This window comes from Ascidia mentula, chromosome 6 (genome assembly GCF_947561715.1).
Source record: "Ascidia mentula chromosome 6, kaAscMent1.1, whole genome shotgun sequence".
Taxonomy (NCBI): Eukaryota; Metazoa; Chordata; class Ascidiacea; order Phlebobranchia; family Ascidiidae; genus Ascidia; species Ascidia mentula.
The window spans coordinates 1,652,650-1,669,427 of NC_138571.1; the positions used below are offsets into that span (position 1 = coordinate 1,652,650).

The 16,778-nt window shown below is 40.9% G+C and overlaps 1 protein-coding gene and 1 pseudogene across 2 annotated transcripts in view; both read left to right on the forward strand.

Moving 5' to 3' along the window:
- LOC145906584 (protein NLRC5-like) overlaps positions 1 to 3,676 on the forward strand; it is a 39,834-nt gene extending 36,158 nt beyond the window's left edge. The window contains exons 9-10 of one of the 2 annotated variants that reach the window (XM_082994025.1): positions 774 to 935; positions 3,259 to 3,676. In XM_082994025.1, coding sequence (XP_082850151.1) covers positions 774 to 935; positions 3,259 to 3,552 — 456 coding nt within the window. In that variant the 3' untranslated portion in view covers positions 3,553 to 3,676. Of the gene's footprint in view, positions 1 to 773; positions 936 to 1,125; positions 1,237 to 3,258 lie in introns of those variants that run through there. The other variant, XM_082994026.1, reaches the window with a different exon arrangement.
- The window catches only part of LOC145906433 (uncharacterized), a 266,709-nt pseudogene that overhangs the window by 182,281 nt on the left and 67,650 nt on the right, over positions 1 to 16,778 (forward strand).

Below are 16,778 nucleotides of genomic sequence, written 5' to 3' on the forward strand. Positions count from 1 at the left end.
GGAACAACCACGAAGTGTGGTCGCTATTAAAAAGCGCAAAAAACAATTGAAAACCAATATATTTATCCAGCTGCTTTGCTGAAGCTACCAGACATAATGTAAACTTGACAGATTTTCTGTCCTTGGTGTGTAATGTATATTTCGACGATATTAGTCGTCATCATATTATTCACGGTGATAATCGAACAAAGTTTAGGCGTGTCAGATATAACCAACACATAATATTTTGTGCTTACCGTCTTGCAACATAAGGATGTCAATCGTAATTAAATTTAAATGGAGCCGGTGCCCATACATGTGAACAACCACGTATTCACGAGTGATTTTGTACTGAGAAACATAATGGTGCGACATGAGTAAATGTGCTGTGAACATAATAACGGTCGGGATTCGTGGCCAGGATTTCCTGGGTTCAAATCGCGATGTAGTCCCAAAAAATAAGTTGTGCTAACCTCTGTTGGAAAGGTTTAAACATCATTAAAATAGAATTTTATTCAAATTGATTAAAATTTTTGATTAAAATTTTAAATACAGTAATAAGTTCACGTGATTTAGAGCGGGTGATAAGTGCACGTGGTGAACGTTATCACTTTACTGAATGAAACTTAGGCTTGTTTAAACTTTGTATATCAACCAAAACACGCAATTATATTTGTATGAAGCAAACTCTAAACAATACGGAACGACATCCTTATAGGCTATGCCATTATTTGTTTGATTCATTGTGTTATTGTTATTCAAACCATGTTTTACTTGGATATTATTTCATTCAGTTGAAACAGCTCTACCTCTCGGGCAACAATATAGAAGACCATGGCGCGGTTTACGTGGCCGACTGCATCCAAAACATTGAACAAGTGGATCTGCGTGAATGCGGTCTGACAAGCGTTGGTGCCAAACATCTATACGAGAAGATTAAAATGTTGAAGAAACAAGTGAGTGATTTCATGTCTGTCCAAAGGAACAATATTTATGTTTGTATTGCAATGAATGCGTCCAACTTGCACGAAAATGTCAGCGTACTAGAGGCGTTGTGCGTTAGGTTCAACTCATACGACATGTTCACATGATACGTCCGCTCATTCCCATTGACATCCCGAGCAAACTCATTAAGTTTTATCGCAGGTTTCACGCGAACCCATCCAACATCTTCATATGATACGTCCGCTCATTCCCATTCACTTCCCGAGCAAAGTCATTAAGTTTTAGCGCAGGTTTCACGCGAACTCATCCGACATGTTCACATGATACGTCCGTTCATTTCCATTGACATCCCGAGCAAACTCATTAGGTTTTATCGCAGGTTTCACGCGAACCCATCCAACATGTTCACATGATACGTCCGATCATCTCCATTGACAGCCCGAGCAAATTTATTAAGTTTTATCGTAGGTTTCACGCGAACTCATCCAACATGTTCAGATGATACGTCCGCTCATTCCCATTGACATCCCGAGCAAAGTCATTATGTTTTATCGTGTAACACAAACCGAGTCTTGTTGAAGTAGCTTACTATAGTTAGTGACGTTGGTATTTTCACATACGTCATGTTCAGTACAAATCTGTTCAGCTGTTGGTGCACAGATCTTGTATTCAGCAAATTGAAGGGAGGAAACCCCGTCGATTCTTGGTCGGACAAGTTTTCTCAAATTAGGTTTTCTCAGTCCTAACGAACCCAAGTGATTTTAGGGGGTAGCGAAGATTTCTTCTTACATCGTGCGAAATTACCTTGTCTTGTTTTGGTAGCATAAATTCAGGTAAATTTTTAATTGCATCCTTTGACTTTTTATCAGACTAATGCGGTTACAGCTTTACTTTCGAGCGCCTCTGAAAGAGTTTGAATTCAGGCAAACAGCGGTTTAGCAAAAATAGATACGAAAAAAGCACACTGCACGCTTCGGTGCACACAGTTTGTGGTACGTTCAGTGAGGTCGCCAAAGAGGTCAATGGGTGTCTCGTCGTGACGCATTTTGGAACGCTTACGCATACCTTGTTATGTCTCGACATGGGCGTCGGAAGCAGCTGAGATCTTCGGAGTGCAAGCAAACGTGATGTGGGTTCATTTGGTGAAATGAATTGCTCAGAAACAGCCAATGTTGAGCCATAAACCATCTCCGCTGAAGTTGTCTGCAAATCAAATTTTGAGGTAATTCGTATTCGCAACAACACCCAAGGTAGGCATGTGGGCTGTAATACGGAAACGGGATATCCAATGGTAGATGATAGCGCGTAATCCTGCATGGGAATTGCCTCTGGCCAGCGAGTAAAACGGTCTACCACCATGAGTAAATACATCTTGCCTTGACATTGTTGTAATGGCCCAACTATGTAAATGTTGACATAAATGAAACGGTTTGACGGACGTGGATATTCCTTTAACGGCGCCTTGACGTGCTGTTGTACTTTGACTCGCTGACATAAGAGACACTGCCACACTCATCGACCCACTTGCTTACGCAATCCAAGCCTATCAAATTTGGAGGTAATAAGCTGCTTCGTGATGCGGATAGACGGGTGAGAATGTCCATGAATAACCTCAAACACATCCATGCTTCTGGGACGACCGACAGTGGATTACCGAGTGACACCTCGCATAAAAGCTTAACACCTGGAATGGTAACGTCCTGAAGATGAAGCCCAAAGCTGTACGATGCGTCTGTACCTCGTAGGTTGGTTGCACTGTTGACAAAGCTTCAAACTCGAAATCCAAGGTTGGCGTTTGCAAAGTAGACATGGTAGCATTCTAAAGGGCATCGGCTGCTTTGTTACTTTTCCTGTTGATTTGCTGCACATCAGTGGTGAACTCCAATATCGCCGAAAGATGTCGCTGTTAGCGTGCATACCAAGGCTCTGTGATTTTTTCCAAACCAAAAGTGAGAGGTTTATGGTTTGTGTACGCAGTAAAATTTCGACCATCAATAAAGTATTGTAAACATCAAATAGCTGAGTGAAGTACCAACAGTTCACGATCAAATGCGCTGTACTTGATTTCGGGCTTCCTCAGCTGAAGGCTGAAGAACGCAAGAGGCTGCCAGTTGCCGTCGATAAACTTAGATGGTCAGAAATCGGAATATACAAACATCAACCATTAAGTTTTCAGCGTAACGAGACAGTTATTTATATCGGTAAAAAAATATTTATGTCAAAGTTAAATAATTATTATTATTTTGTTTCGCGTTGCTAAACTGTAGTTTCAATACCACCCATTTGTATGGTTGTTATTCATACCATGTTTTACTTGGATATTATTTCATGCAGCTGAAGATGCTCAAACTCTCGGGCAACAATATAGAAGACCATGGCGCGGTTTACGTAGCAGACTGCATTCAAAACATTGAACAAGTGGATCTGCGTGAATGCGGCCTGACAAGCGTTGGTGCCAAACATCTATTCGAGAAGATTAAACTGTTGAAGAACCCGGTGAGTGATTTCATGTCTGTCCAATCAACAATATTTATGTTTGTATTGCAATGCAAAAACATGCACGAAAATGGCAGCGTACTAGAGGTGTTATACGTTAGGTTTATTTGTTTTATAAGAGGAGCCGAGTGACGCAAAACAATACAACCAATAAAGCAGGGTCACATTTCAGGTAATTTTGAAAAATTAAGTTGATTTTCAATTAAAACGTTCTGTCACGATGCAGGATTCAAGCTCTACTAATTTGATTTTTCTGAAATGTACCAAGAAAGCTAAGAAGAAGCTGCTGAAGAATCTCGCATCGTCGTACATGGGGAAACCGACCAAGCAATCGATACTTCGATTCTGCAGCTGGGCTCATGAAGCGAACGATGAGGAGATAACTTCAATCGTGTCCTCCTTACTCCCTGATGAGATCGACCTCAGTTTCTCATCACTCCTCCCGACCGACCTCGAGAATCTCACCTTCGTGATTCAAAGGAGAAGCAAACCGGTAAGATGTTGTTAATGTATTTTTATACCAGTGGGATATTAGTCCAGTTGTGAGACTTCGTAACGTAAATGAAAATTTTTCATGAGTGACAAATTATAAATACAAATTATACAATACTTGACTGCCAGGGATTTGGGCACAAATGCAAGAGTTTTCCAACTAATGGACCGTTACCCTCAAATGGGTCAAATGCTATTTATTTTTGGTGGCGGAAATGTGTGGATGTGTTTGTTTTCTTTCATAATAACGTCGATTAAACTCAGTTGTTGCAAGAAATGTACTTGAACAAAAAAAATTAATCAATTAAATTTTGCAAGGGTTTGGTTGTTCGTGTTTTTGGCGTAATATACTTTAAGTTGTTTTTGTCGTTCAAGGTTTCATAAATTTCTGCATGTTTTTGTCGGAATAATGAAGCATGCTGCAATTATTGAAAGGGGGGCGCTAATGAAAATGAATGGAATTATTGAAGCACAGAACGAAAATAGTTAAGAAACCAAACTGCTTTAATGTTTGTTTTTGTTTTCGTTACAATACCCAGTTGGTAAATATGTATGTTTCCGGTCGTGACTGGTTCTTTAATTTCTCCAGAATCTACCCCTTTAGTTGCCATTGTACTCTGTCAGCGACACCAATTCATTTTGATAATAAGTTAGTGTTATCAGATGTTTCAAATTGAAGTCAACTGATTTGTTAGCAATATTGAACAATTGATTTCGAATGCACGGGCATTCTCAGTTTCTGCAAATACGAAATTACCAGGAAACACAGGGAGCTATACGGGAATTGGTAAAATAAGAAACAAAATTAAATAATAAATATAATGGAATAAATACATCAAAGTAAAAAGCAAAAAGTCCTGTACTACTGCCTTCCCTATGCACTACACAGCAATGGAAGGCGTTGTGACTCCAGTGGCGCTAAGATAGAATTGGGCGAATGACGGGAACACGCAACACAACAACACCCCAGCACGAACGTACGACGTAAACACAACACAGAACGTGATAAGAGCAATTATAAAACCAATGAACAGAATTACGTTGCAACCGAAAGACTCATCAATAAACATCTAGATGTTATTCCCCGAATTCTGGGAGTGATCATTTTTTGGACTTGCTTAGAGATTTTCCCATTTGGCTTCGCAAACATCCAGTCTGTTGACCATCGGTTGTTCCACAAATGTCACTGAAAAAGAGCTGTCAATGTGCTGGTGTTGACCTGACGAGGGGTGCGCACCTAAATAATGGTGGCGCAGGGCCGTCTTTTCGGTACTCCTCGTTTTGCCTGTTGTCATGTTCCGATCTGACCTATGTTGCGTCCATTGTTTTGAGAATTTATTTTTAGTCTGATCAGCGTACTGCTCATGACAGATTTGGCACGATGCAACGTAAATGCCATAACTTGCACAGGTTAGGTGTTGTGTTAGTTTGTATTGTTTTTTTTGTCGTTAAATTGGTCGTTTCAATAACCATAGATTTATGATTGCCATGGTGTCCGCACATTGGGCACCGTCTGCAAGCGTAACTCCCCGCGGGGCTGCTGCAGTCTGTTTGCAATGCCAGTTGCCGGTAATTGTTCAAAATATTTCTTAAAGACATCGATCGATTGTAAACAATTCTTGCTTGGCTTTTCAATTCTTTCTCTTTGTGCGTTAGTTTGAGCATTTGAGGAAAGGCGGTGCCCCAAGCAATCATCGAGATTTGCCCTTTTCGATGGCATCACGCAAGCGCTGTGTCCAAGTTCGTGCCTCTGCAATATTTGCATTAATTACCTTCTTCGAGAAGCCCGATTTGATACACTTGTCCTGAAGTTGATCCAGGCTTTGTAGGTAGTTGTCTTGTCTTTCATTCAGGCGATGCAAACGACATGCTTCACATAGAATAATGGACTTGTAATTGTGTCCGGGTGATAATATGTTCCATGAAGGAAACAGCGCTATTTTGCTGTCTCCTTAACAAAGTTTTGGTGATAAACCCAAAGCTAGATTCGCAATCCAGCACATGCCACACATCCAGAAACACTACGGAAGTGTTGTCTTCCTTGATGCGAATTTGACGGAACACAATCCGCAGTTCTGCAGATGTAAATTCTTCCGATCGTTAGTCGAACATTCTTACGCATTTATTTGAAACGATTCGATGTCCATGCGATCACACCTGTAGTTTTCTTTGCCCACAATTGTTTTAAATCCAACTCACGCCCGTACTTTATGCATGATGTGAATTCGTTGTTTCCATGGACATCAGGTTTGCTCGTAACTTGAATAATGCTGGAATGTTTCGAATCAAACGAAGATTATGTAACTACCGTATTAGAGTGAAGTACATTACCTCGTTTTAATGGGAGGTCCCGGAAGTACTAATGTAAGCCATATTACAGGTGTGTCTTTTAGGCGTAAACAAATCGGCGTCGGTAATTGCACGCGCCTCGTCAGTGCTTCACGTTGTTAAAGAGTTTGGTGAAAACTTCCTTTTACGCCCACATCGCGGTTGACGGTTGCAGATGGCGATGCATGACAGTCGCGTATTCACGCCTGCAGTGCGATTGGCGCCAACGCGACAAATCATTTCAATATCTAAAACAACATGAGCGTCTTTGTGTCGTAAAAACGTTGGTATGAAACTTCATTAAGTTTTATTAAGCGACAAAACAAGTTGTTATTATCGATTAACTTAATATTCAACAAATTAATCATGTACAGAGCGTTTACTTAGAACATATGTATTATTCAGTTCGCTATTATTGTTGTAACCGAAAAATGGCGATGTTAGTGGCACTGATCTAGAAGATTTTTTAAACCAAACGATTTTAATAAAGGTAAAAATTAATCAACGCAAGGCAATTTAATCCATTGCGATTAATAACAATACATCAAATATTTTGTGATAACTTATCACCAAACACTCAATTTATAAATAAAATCTGGTAAAACCATCTTAACTTAATCATAACAAGTCGAAGGAAAACAAGTTTCCAATCACCGCAGCTGACGGAAAAGTTGAAATCAGATTTAACTCCGTCGTCAACCGCTTCAAGCGAGAAAATCACGCCGTCGTCAACCGCTGGTGTGAATGCTTTGACGCTTGCCACGTTTAGAAAACCGCGCCCACAGCCGCTAACCGTGACTGGTGTGAATTTCGTAATATTTTGAAATTGTTCTCAAATTAGGTTTTCTCAGTCCTTACGAACCCAAGTGATTTTAGGGGGTAGCGAAGATTTCTTCTCACATCGTGCGAAATTACCTTGTCTTGAATTGTTAAAATCAATTAATCTGCTACATTGTTGCATCCTTTACATCAGACTGAAAGAGTTTAAGTGCATGCGAACAGCGGTTTAACAAAAATAGATTCAAAAAATGCACACTGCACGCTTCGGTGCTCACAGTTTGTGGCACGTTCAATGACGTCGCCACAGGACCCCCTCCAGTAGCGGGCAGTCGTCACGCCTGGTAACGTTCTGGTGGGAGTACGTGACGTCGAGGTCTTCCCGACGGCCTGGGGCGCGCTACCTGAACTGGCACGGACAAGTCAACGTGCGCTGGCTTCAGCCGATTGATGGATACGTGTTGGTCGCGACCGCCAATATCAAGTTTAAACGACTTGGCCGCTCGCTGCAACTTTGAAGGGACCGTAAGGAGTCGTTAAAGGGGGTCGGTGGGTGTCGCAACGAACAAACACCTATTCACTCGTCTTGATGTATTTTGGAACGCTTACGCGAACCTGGTTGTGTCTCGACATGGGCGTCGGAAGCAGCTGTTGAAGAGATCTTGGGAATGCAGGCAAAAACGTTGTGGGTTCTTCAATTGGTGAAATGAATTGCCCAGGAACCGTCAATGTTGTGTCACAAACCATCTCCGCTGAAGTTGTCTGCAAATCATATTTTGGGGTAGCGTACTCCCAACAATAGCCAAGGTAGACATGTGGGCTAGAATACCGACACAGGATATCCAATGGTAGATGAAAGCGCGGGCGCACGTAATCCAGAATGATAATTTCCTCTTGCCTGCGAGTAAAACGGTCTACCACCGTGAGTAAATACATCTTGCCATGACATTATGGCAAAAATATTTGGCTAATAGAAAATAATAGAAAAAGGTAAAGTTAAAAATTATGTACCACGCTTTAATTAATCTCAACAAACCATATATGTGCAAAAGAGCCAATCAAACTATTTTTGACCAAATAAAAATTAACCGAATTTAACCGCCTTCGGCGTGCCAAGGTAAAATCGGGCGGGGAGAAAAATGAGTAAAGAATATACGAAATTAACACATTTGGGAGTCAGGCGAATCCGGCATCTCGGACAAGCGTAATTTCGTGACTGGAACACAATAACAACGATTGTAAGTTGTCTTGCTGTATTTTTTTAACAGAACATAAACACACAGAGAGAATTAACCGCAACTCTAATACGATTGTCACACACCGAAAGCGGTTTACTTACACGTTTCCTTGCCCCGATCTTTGAGGCAACGCAATGTAGGTGTTTTAATATATTTGAAACTATGTTGTTTCTTCAATACAAGACGCATTCCTAATGAAACAAAACTTAGTTGGGCCAGGATAACTTGTGTGACAACAAATTCGCTACAGCGAAAAAGGTTTACGATTATTGGTCGCCGCTACTTTAGTGCAGTTTTCTGCTTAATTAAGATGACGTAGAAGCTTTTGAAATAGGTTTGTTGTAGTTGTACATTTATTTGTGCGCAACGCTGCCGCAAGCGTGTTGCATCCACTTGAATTTGATCGAATAGCAATTTTTTGTGAAAATGTATTTTATATTTTCTTCCACAAACATTGAATTCCCTTCACCATTTTCTCAGTAGCTTGTCTGTTGTCTCATCCTCTTTCTACGATCAATCAACACACAATATTTTGTGTTTACCGTCTTACAACATGAAGATGTGTATAAGCTGCAGACAGATGGCCACTGTTTCGACCAAAAAGGTCTCATCAGTGCCGCTGGTGTGACTATCAGACGACTTTGCTGGCCAAACGACAAAGCAAAGACTTCCACTTTGTGGTGACTATACAATCACCGTCATCCGTTGGATAAAAATGTTAATCATAAGTGAATTTAAATGGAGCCGGTGTCCTTTCTTGCGAACAACCACGTATTCACGAGTGATTTTATACTCAGAAACGTGATGGTGCGACATGGGTAAATGTTATGGTGAACGTAATAACGGGCGGGATTCTATCCCATTTGAACAATAAAACTGAATCAATGAGAATTTGCAAGGGTTTGGTTGTTCTTGTTTGTGATGTAATATACTTTGGATTGCCAAAAGCGATTCCTAGCTTTCATCTTGAGCATTTCAGAAAGAGTCAGATAAAATGCATGCGAACGGCGGTACAAAAAATAAGTGTGAAAATAGGCACACTGCACGCTTCGGTGCACACAGTTTGAGGCACGTTCAATGACGTCGCCACAGGACCCCCTCCAGTAGCGCGCAGTCGTCACGCCAGGTAACGTTCTGGTGGGCGTACGTGACGTCGAGGTCTCCCCGACGGCCTGGGGCGCGCTACCTGAACTGGCACGGACAAGTCAACGTGCGCTGGCTTCAGCCGATTGATGGATACGTGTTGGTCGCGTCCGCCAATATCAAGTTTAAATGGAGCCGGAAAACTGAGGCATGGATAAACGAGGAAAGACGCCAATAATTGAATCGTTGGCAACAGTCATCAGCTGTGGAGTCAAATAAAAACATTTCTTCTTGGGCAGCTTCTCTGCAAACGCGTATGTGCAAGGCGTTGTCTGTGTATATCTGCCAACATCATATTATGGTTAATTTTTTTGGCCAGCTCGCTACAAAACCTTGAAAGGATCGTAAGGAGTCATTTTTAATCAAGCGACTTGAAATTTTACAAACAAATGCTAGAGTCAAGTAGAAAACGAGCAGTGAAAATCGACTTTGCGTATGTCCTTTACTTTTTTGTTCCTGTGCGAAAACGCATGTTTGAAATTAGGGTGGCCGAGGCGAAATTGACCAATTTTGACAGTTATTCGCGAGTCATTTGAACATTTTTAAATTAAGCGACTGTAATTTTACACACCAGCTCTGCAGAACATGAGCAGTGAAAATCGACTTTGCGTATATGTCTTTTAGTTTTTCATTACTGCACGATAACACATGTTTGAAACTAGGGTGGCTAATATTCAGCGGAATTGACTAAATTTGGCAGTTAATCTCCTGGTCCTATTTCAGTTCGTTGATTTCGACCTGCATCGCCCGACAGTGGCTGTTAGTTCTTCAGCTAATTCGTTTACGTCTCAATTCTTTCTGAATTATTATTGTTCAGCTTTTATTCAAGGTTCATATGATTGCACCAAAACCTCCAAAGCGGCTGGGCTATGCGAGTCCAAGCAGGATTAACCGGATGCAACAAAGCTTTGGCTGTAACTTGGTAAATGTCGGAAAGGTTTAGACTTCACGAGAATCCTGTAATCCCCGTGTTAATGCGAAAAACACATGGGTAAAATGCACACAGTTTGTGACACGTTAAATGCGATGCCTACAAAACAATGGCCCTTTATTTTATCACAGATAACAAGAAGGCGATTGTTGGCAAACAAAACTCCCTATTATCAGAAATCGGTATACCTCCATCATCTGACACAAACCTCACAATTACTTCGTCTGTCCCAGTTTCTATTCATTAAATCAATCGGATTTATTTAAATAGGGATAAGAATTATTCGCGCTTGACTAAATATAATTATTACTTGTTAGATTCGTGTTTTCAACTTATTGTTTTTTGATATCACTAATCTGTGTTGTTATTCACACTTTGTTTAACATTGATATGATTTCATTCAGATGAAAATGCTCGACCTCTCCAACAACAATATAGAAGACCGTGGTGCGGTTTACGTGGCCGACTGCATCCAAAACATTGAACAAGTGGATCTGCATATATGCGGCCTGACAAGCGTTGGTGCCAAACATCTATCCGAGAAGATTAAACTGTTGAAGTATCCGGTGAGTGATTTCATATCTTAGTCGGAATTCGTCCAACACACACGAACTTTTGTGAGTGTCGCGAGCAAAAATCAAACGCACGAAACGAAAGAAAGTTACAGGCTGAGTTATTTAAATGCCGACTGTCGCCATAACGCTATGTAATGCTTAACGGTTGTATTTCACACTATATACCCCAACTATCATTTAGTGACATTATGAAGGTTATGCAATTTTTAGATCTATCCTATGCACTAAACCAGCTATAGACTGCTAACTCGTTGTTCACGCAGACTTCTGTCAGTTAATTACGTCACTGTAATGTTTCTTCAGTCGTGTTCGTAATGCGCGGTCAGTTTCACCAATATCGACCACGTTGTAGTTGCCGCAGTGTGTTTAGTACACCACACCTCACACATCGGGCATATCTCCTGCGTAGTCCGAAGAAGGTAGTGTAACAGGCGGGCGTTCAAACACTTGAATGTGAAAATCTATAAGAGGACGCATCAAGGTGTCAGATAGTTCTCCAAAATAAGGCAACACAATCACATTCATGGTGAAGCCTGGTTGCTCAGCATAAAGGAAGGATGGCAACCGTTCGCTCGTCCTCTTCACGTCACCCACCTCCTGCTCATCTGCTTCTTCCCCAGAAATCAGGGTCTCTACTCAGTGTACATTGTACGTACTACACCGGAACCCGAACTTCGACATAAATTGGTGTCCAACCCCAACTAGCTTCTAGTTTTGGTTAACCTGCAGTAACTAATCACCACTAAAAACAAAGCTAGAACCCTCACGAAAAATAGCGGCTCTCTTTGTATTAAAGACTCGTAAAATTAGGAGGAAAAATGCGTTTACAAAGCCAAATAAAATAAATAATAATCAATGAAATAAACAGAGAAAAATCAGTGATTAAATTAAGGTGTGTTAAATCAATCAAATCGATAGAGATGTTAAAGAATAGAGAAGAATTGTTTGCACAACCACTTGTAACATTTGTTCGGTCGCCGGGTTTCGGTCCAACTTGATTCCCAGAAACTCCTCATCGTCACGCATCGTTAGTATCACTGTCGCCAACCATAACACTTACATGGGAACAACCAAAGACTGAACTTCCTTTGGTTCCATTCCTTTGATCTAATCACAATCGAGGTCTTCTCGGCGGCCTGGGGCGCGCTACCTGAACTGGCACGGACAAGTCAACGTGCGCTGGCTTCAGCCGATTGATGGATACGTGTTGGTCGCGACCGCCAATATCAAGTTTAAATGGAGCCGGAAAACTGAGGCATGGATAAACGAGGAAAGACGCCAATAATTGAAACGTTGGCAACAGTCATCAGCTGTGGAGTCAAATAAAAGCCTTTCTTCTTGGGCAGCTTCTCTGCAAACGCGTATGTGCAAGGCGTTGTCTGTGTATATCTGCCAACATCATATTAGGGTTAAATTTTTTGGCCAGCTCGCTGCAAAACCTTAAAGGGGATCGTAAGGAGTCATTTTTAATCAAGCGGAATGAAATTTTACAAACAAATACTAGAGTCAAGTAGAAAACGAGCAGTGAAATCGAATGTCTTTTAGTTTTTATTTTGTCCGAAAACACATGTTTGAAACAAGGGTGGCCAAGGTTTGCGGAATTGACTGATTTTGACAGTCATCATTTAAACTTTTTTTAATTAGGCGACTAGAATTTTACACACAAGCTCTGCAGAAAACAAATAGTGAAAATCGACTTTGCGTATGTCTATTAGTTTTTTATTCCTGCGCGATAACCCGTGTTTGAAACTAGGGTGGCTAACGTTGCTTAGTTTCATCAAGTTTCGATCCTCGTCACGCTACGGTGCTCACAGTTTGTAGAACGTTTAAAGACGTCGCCACAGGAAATATCCAATGGTAGTTTAAAGCGCGGGCGCACGTAATCCTGCATGGGAATTTCCTCTTGCCTGCGAGTAAAACGGTCTACCACCGTGAGTAAATACATCTTGCCTTGACATTGTGGTAATGGCCCAACTATGTCAATATAGACATAACTGAAACTGTTTGACGGACGTTGATATTCCTTTCGCGGCGCTTTGATGTGCTGTTGTACTTTGGATCGCTCACATAAGAGTCACTGCCTCACCCATAGACCCACTTGCTTACACAATCCATGCCAAACAAACTTGCAGGTAATAAGCTGCTTGGTGATGCGGATAGATGGGCGAGAATGTCCATGAATAACGCCAAACACACTTTTCGTCCATGTTGCTGGGACGACCGGAAGTGGATTACCAAGTTACACGTCGAATTAAAGCTAATGCAAAGTAGACATGGTAGAACGCTAACGGGCATCGGCGACTTTTTCCCGTTGATTTGCTGCACATCAGTGGTGAACTCCGATATCGCCGAGGTCGCTGTTGACGTGCAAACCAAGGCTCTGTGTTTTTTTCCGAACTAAAAGTAGGAGGTTTATGGTCTGTTTACGCAGTAAAATTGCGTCCTTCAATAAAGTATTGTAAACATCTGATTGCTGGGTAAACTGTCATCAGTTCACGATCAAATGCGCTGTGTTTGATTTCGGACGTCCCCAGCTGACGGCTAAAGAATGCAATGCAAGTTGCCGTCGATAAACTTTTATGGTTAGTTGTATAATAAAGCTTGTACGTGTTTCGCGGTGTGTACTCACGAAACGAACTCGCATCGTTACGTCATCGACCCCCTGCGTTGTATATTGTGAACAGCGATCTATCCAGTCAACCTGGAATATATTGGAACACCGTACTTTCAGGAGTTTAGCGCTTTTCTAGAAGCCTCACGCGGCTTTAGCCTGCAGGAAATATATTCAGTTGATTTGCGTGGGAATGATTTATTTGCGGATCGTTTTATATGGGATTTGTAAGTACACCGGCATGATTTATTTGCGGAGCGTTTGGTGACTGACACGGGCAGGGGAGTCCATATATGTTTTTTCTCCACGCAGATATAGGCGAGCTTACAAAACAGCAGACACACACCAAAGCAAAAAACAATGCACGAAAATTCTGCGAGGACAATGATTTCCGTTCTACGCTGCAATGTCGGTTTCTAAGCGATTCCTTTCCTCCCCCGAAAAAAAATCAAGTAAAATATTTTAATCAAATAAAAATTAACCGAATTCAAAAAAAAAATCGAAAAATGCGTAAAGAAAATACGAAATTAATAGATTTGGGAGTCAGGCGAATCCGGTATCTCGGACCAAGCTGAAAACATAATTGCTTGATGATATTCATAACCTTAACAGTCACACAGTCGGTGAGCACTCTAGAACCGAAACATTTATAATATTGGCAATCCAGAGCAATCGGAGCTAAATATTTCTCCGAAGAAAAAACGCTTTTGGCCTAAAGCACATCGTAACACCGGTGACTAGCATTTCAACCGACTTTTGACGTATGAGCGATGTGATAATGCATTCGGTATCGTCAGGTGATGTCGCATAATACATTAACAATAACCGTTCAAATCCATCCTCGATATTCGGGAAAATCACCACCACCTGACTTTTGAGCATAAGCGTCTATGCCACGTTATAGAGGTTCTAGAGTTTAAAGCACTTCCCCTCGTATTTCATAATAAGGAACAGCGTAATTTCGTGATTGGAACACAATAAGAACGATTGTAAATTGTCTCGCTTTAACACGTAACGGCACATAAACACACACAGAGAATTAACTGAAATTCTGATACGATTGTCGCACACCAAAACGCGGTTTACTTACACGATTCCTTGCGCTCTCGGCAAATGGCAGCGACAACTTGTTCCGTGCTTTAGCGAAGGGGCATCCCTGCTCCCAGCCCAGCGCTTGAATCTTCTTGTTTGGCATTTTTGCAATTGTTGTAACAAATGTGATATCTGCTTGGTGATGCGGATAAATGGGTGAGAAGGTCCATGAATAACGTCAAACACACTTTTCGTCCATGTTGCTGGGACGACCAAAATAAATTTATAGGCCTGGCGAGAAAGGTCAAAAGTGTCCATCAGCAACCGTGCCTTGATGGCTGCTGTAGTTAGTGTGGTATTTTCTCATGCGTATACGGAGATGATTGCTTCTTAATTCTTTACTTGTTTTTTTCATTTTAAGGGAGCAACAAGATCACTTTAACTCCACATTTGGTCGGGTTTTTTTAGATCCTATCTATTCCTCAACGTTTCTGTTACTTTAGTCATAAAAATTGTTACGCAGTCACAAAACCTCTACATCTCCAGTAAAGTAATATATTTAACGACATCTGTACAGTTTTTCATTATATATTTTGGACCCCAACAAATTCGTTAGCTGCTCGTCATCCACAAAGGTTTCGTCCAACAATAAATGTTGTATCTCTGAGGACGACAACATCTTACTCACAATTTTACATAATTATTTGCTGCCCACAAAAGTAAAGAACATTTAAAATACCAAGTATGCGACAATAACGTGTAATTACCTCTGGTAATTTTACCCAATCCTGAGTCATTGAGTATTCTCGGGTAAATTCTGATGCCCACTGATTAACAATGCGACAAATATATGGAAAATCAGCGTGGGGCAAGATTACTCTTCTCTGAAACGACGCAGCGATGACGTATCGACATTTGTGAAATCCCACGCTGAGTTGACCCCAGTGCGCTATTTCCAGTGTTATGTTAAAACGTAACGCTTATAAACACGGCGTTAACATGCAGTCTACAAGATGTCCTACCTGGTAACGTCGACTTCCGTACTGGAACTACCAGTGTTACCCTGGCGTCCATATTCCGTTCCGTATTCCAGCTTCGTAACATTGATTCAAATCATCGAGCAAACAGAACATATTTTATAGACAACTCCCTTGTTACATAAAATATTGGGTCCAAAGCTAACTTCAGTTTCTTAATAAAGTTTTTTGTTAAGTTTTCCCATTAGCTGGCTGGTGGTATCCGAAATTGCAATGTGAAATTTTAAACGATAGGAACCAATAATATTTAGAGAATTACCCGAAGTTGATTGGTGAGCAAAGTTTGTTGCTTTAAGTTTCGGTCGTCGAATACTTGTCCAAACTTTGGTTGTGAAAATGTTGCCAATTGTCACTGAATCGAGCTCCACTTTGAAACATTTCGAGTCGACATGTGGAATTAATATTTTTGGCACGACTTTGCATACGAGAGTTGCCACTAATCTCACACATGAAATCTGTTTGCTTTCACGACTCACAACTGTCAGATATCCTCGCCTGACAAAATTACACCTGTGAGTTTTTGAAGCAACAGTTTGATGCAATATGCCTAGGTTTTGAAGCTATGGCATTTCAACGATACCCCGGAAACCTAGACTGCAAACACAGGGTGCGAAATTAACAATACGTTGCCATCAATAACAACTTCCGCAGTGTTTTTTACGCTTAAGCAAATAATACGCTTTAGAGTACAAAGAAAAGCTCGTGGCACCCCTGAAAGTTACAAATGGCATCCCGGTGGTAACCACTGCTGTATTCGTTTAAAATAAACAAAAAATAACATCTGGAAACTGCAATGAAACAAACGAACCTGACATAACCACATAAAAACGATAAGGTTAAATATCACGCAAGGAAACTGTAACAAATATACCAGAACACTAAAATCGCCTGACATAACCACTCCTTATCCAAGTATAAGCAGGACGACGTCACACCGATAACGCGAAAGAATTACAGCAAAATAACAAGTTTGACTCAAATATTAACAAACCATTGCTTATTTGCAAACAATGTCAGTTGTTTTGGAACAATGACCACTATTTCCAAAATCATTGTGATTTTCTTCATGACAAATATTTGAACCAAATATTGTAAACAACGATGAGATCACTGACGTAATAATCTGATGGGAAGAAACTTGCTGTGTTTATTTTTGACTTTTTAGTTTATGTTATTACAAATCCACTCTGGTCA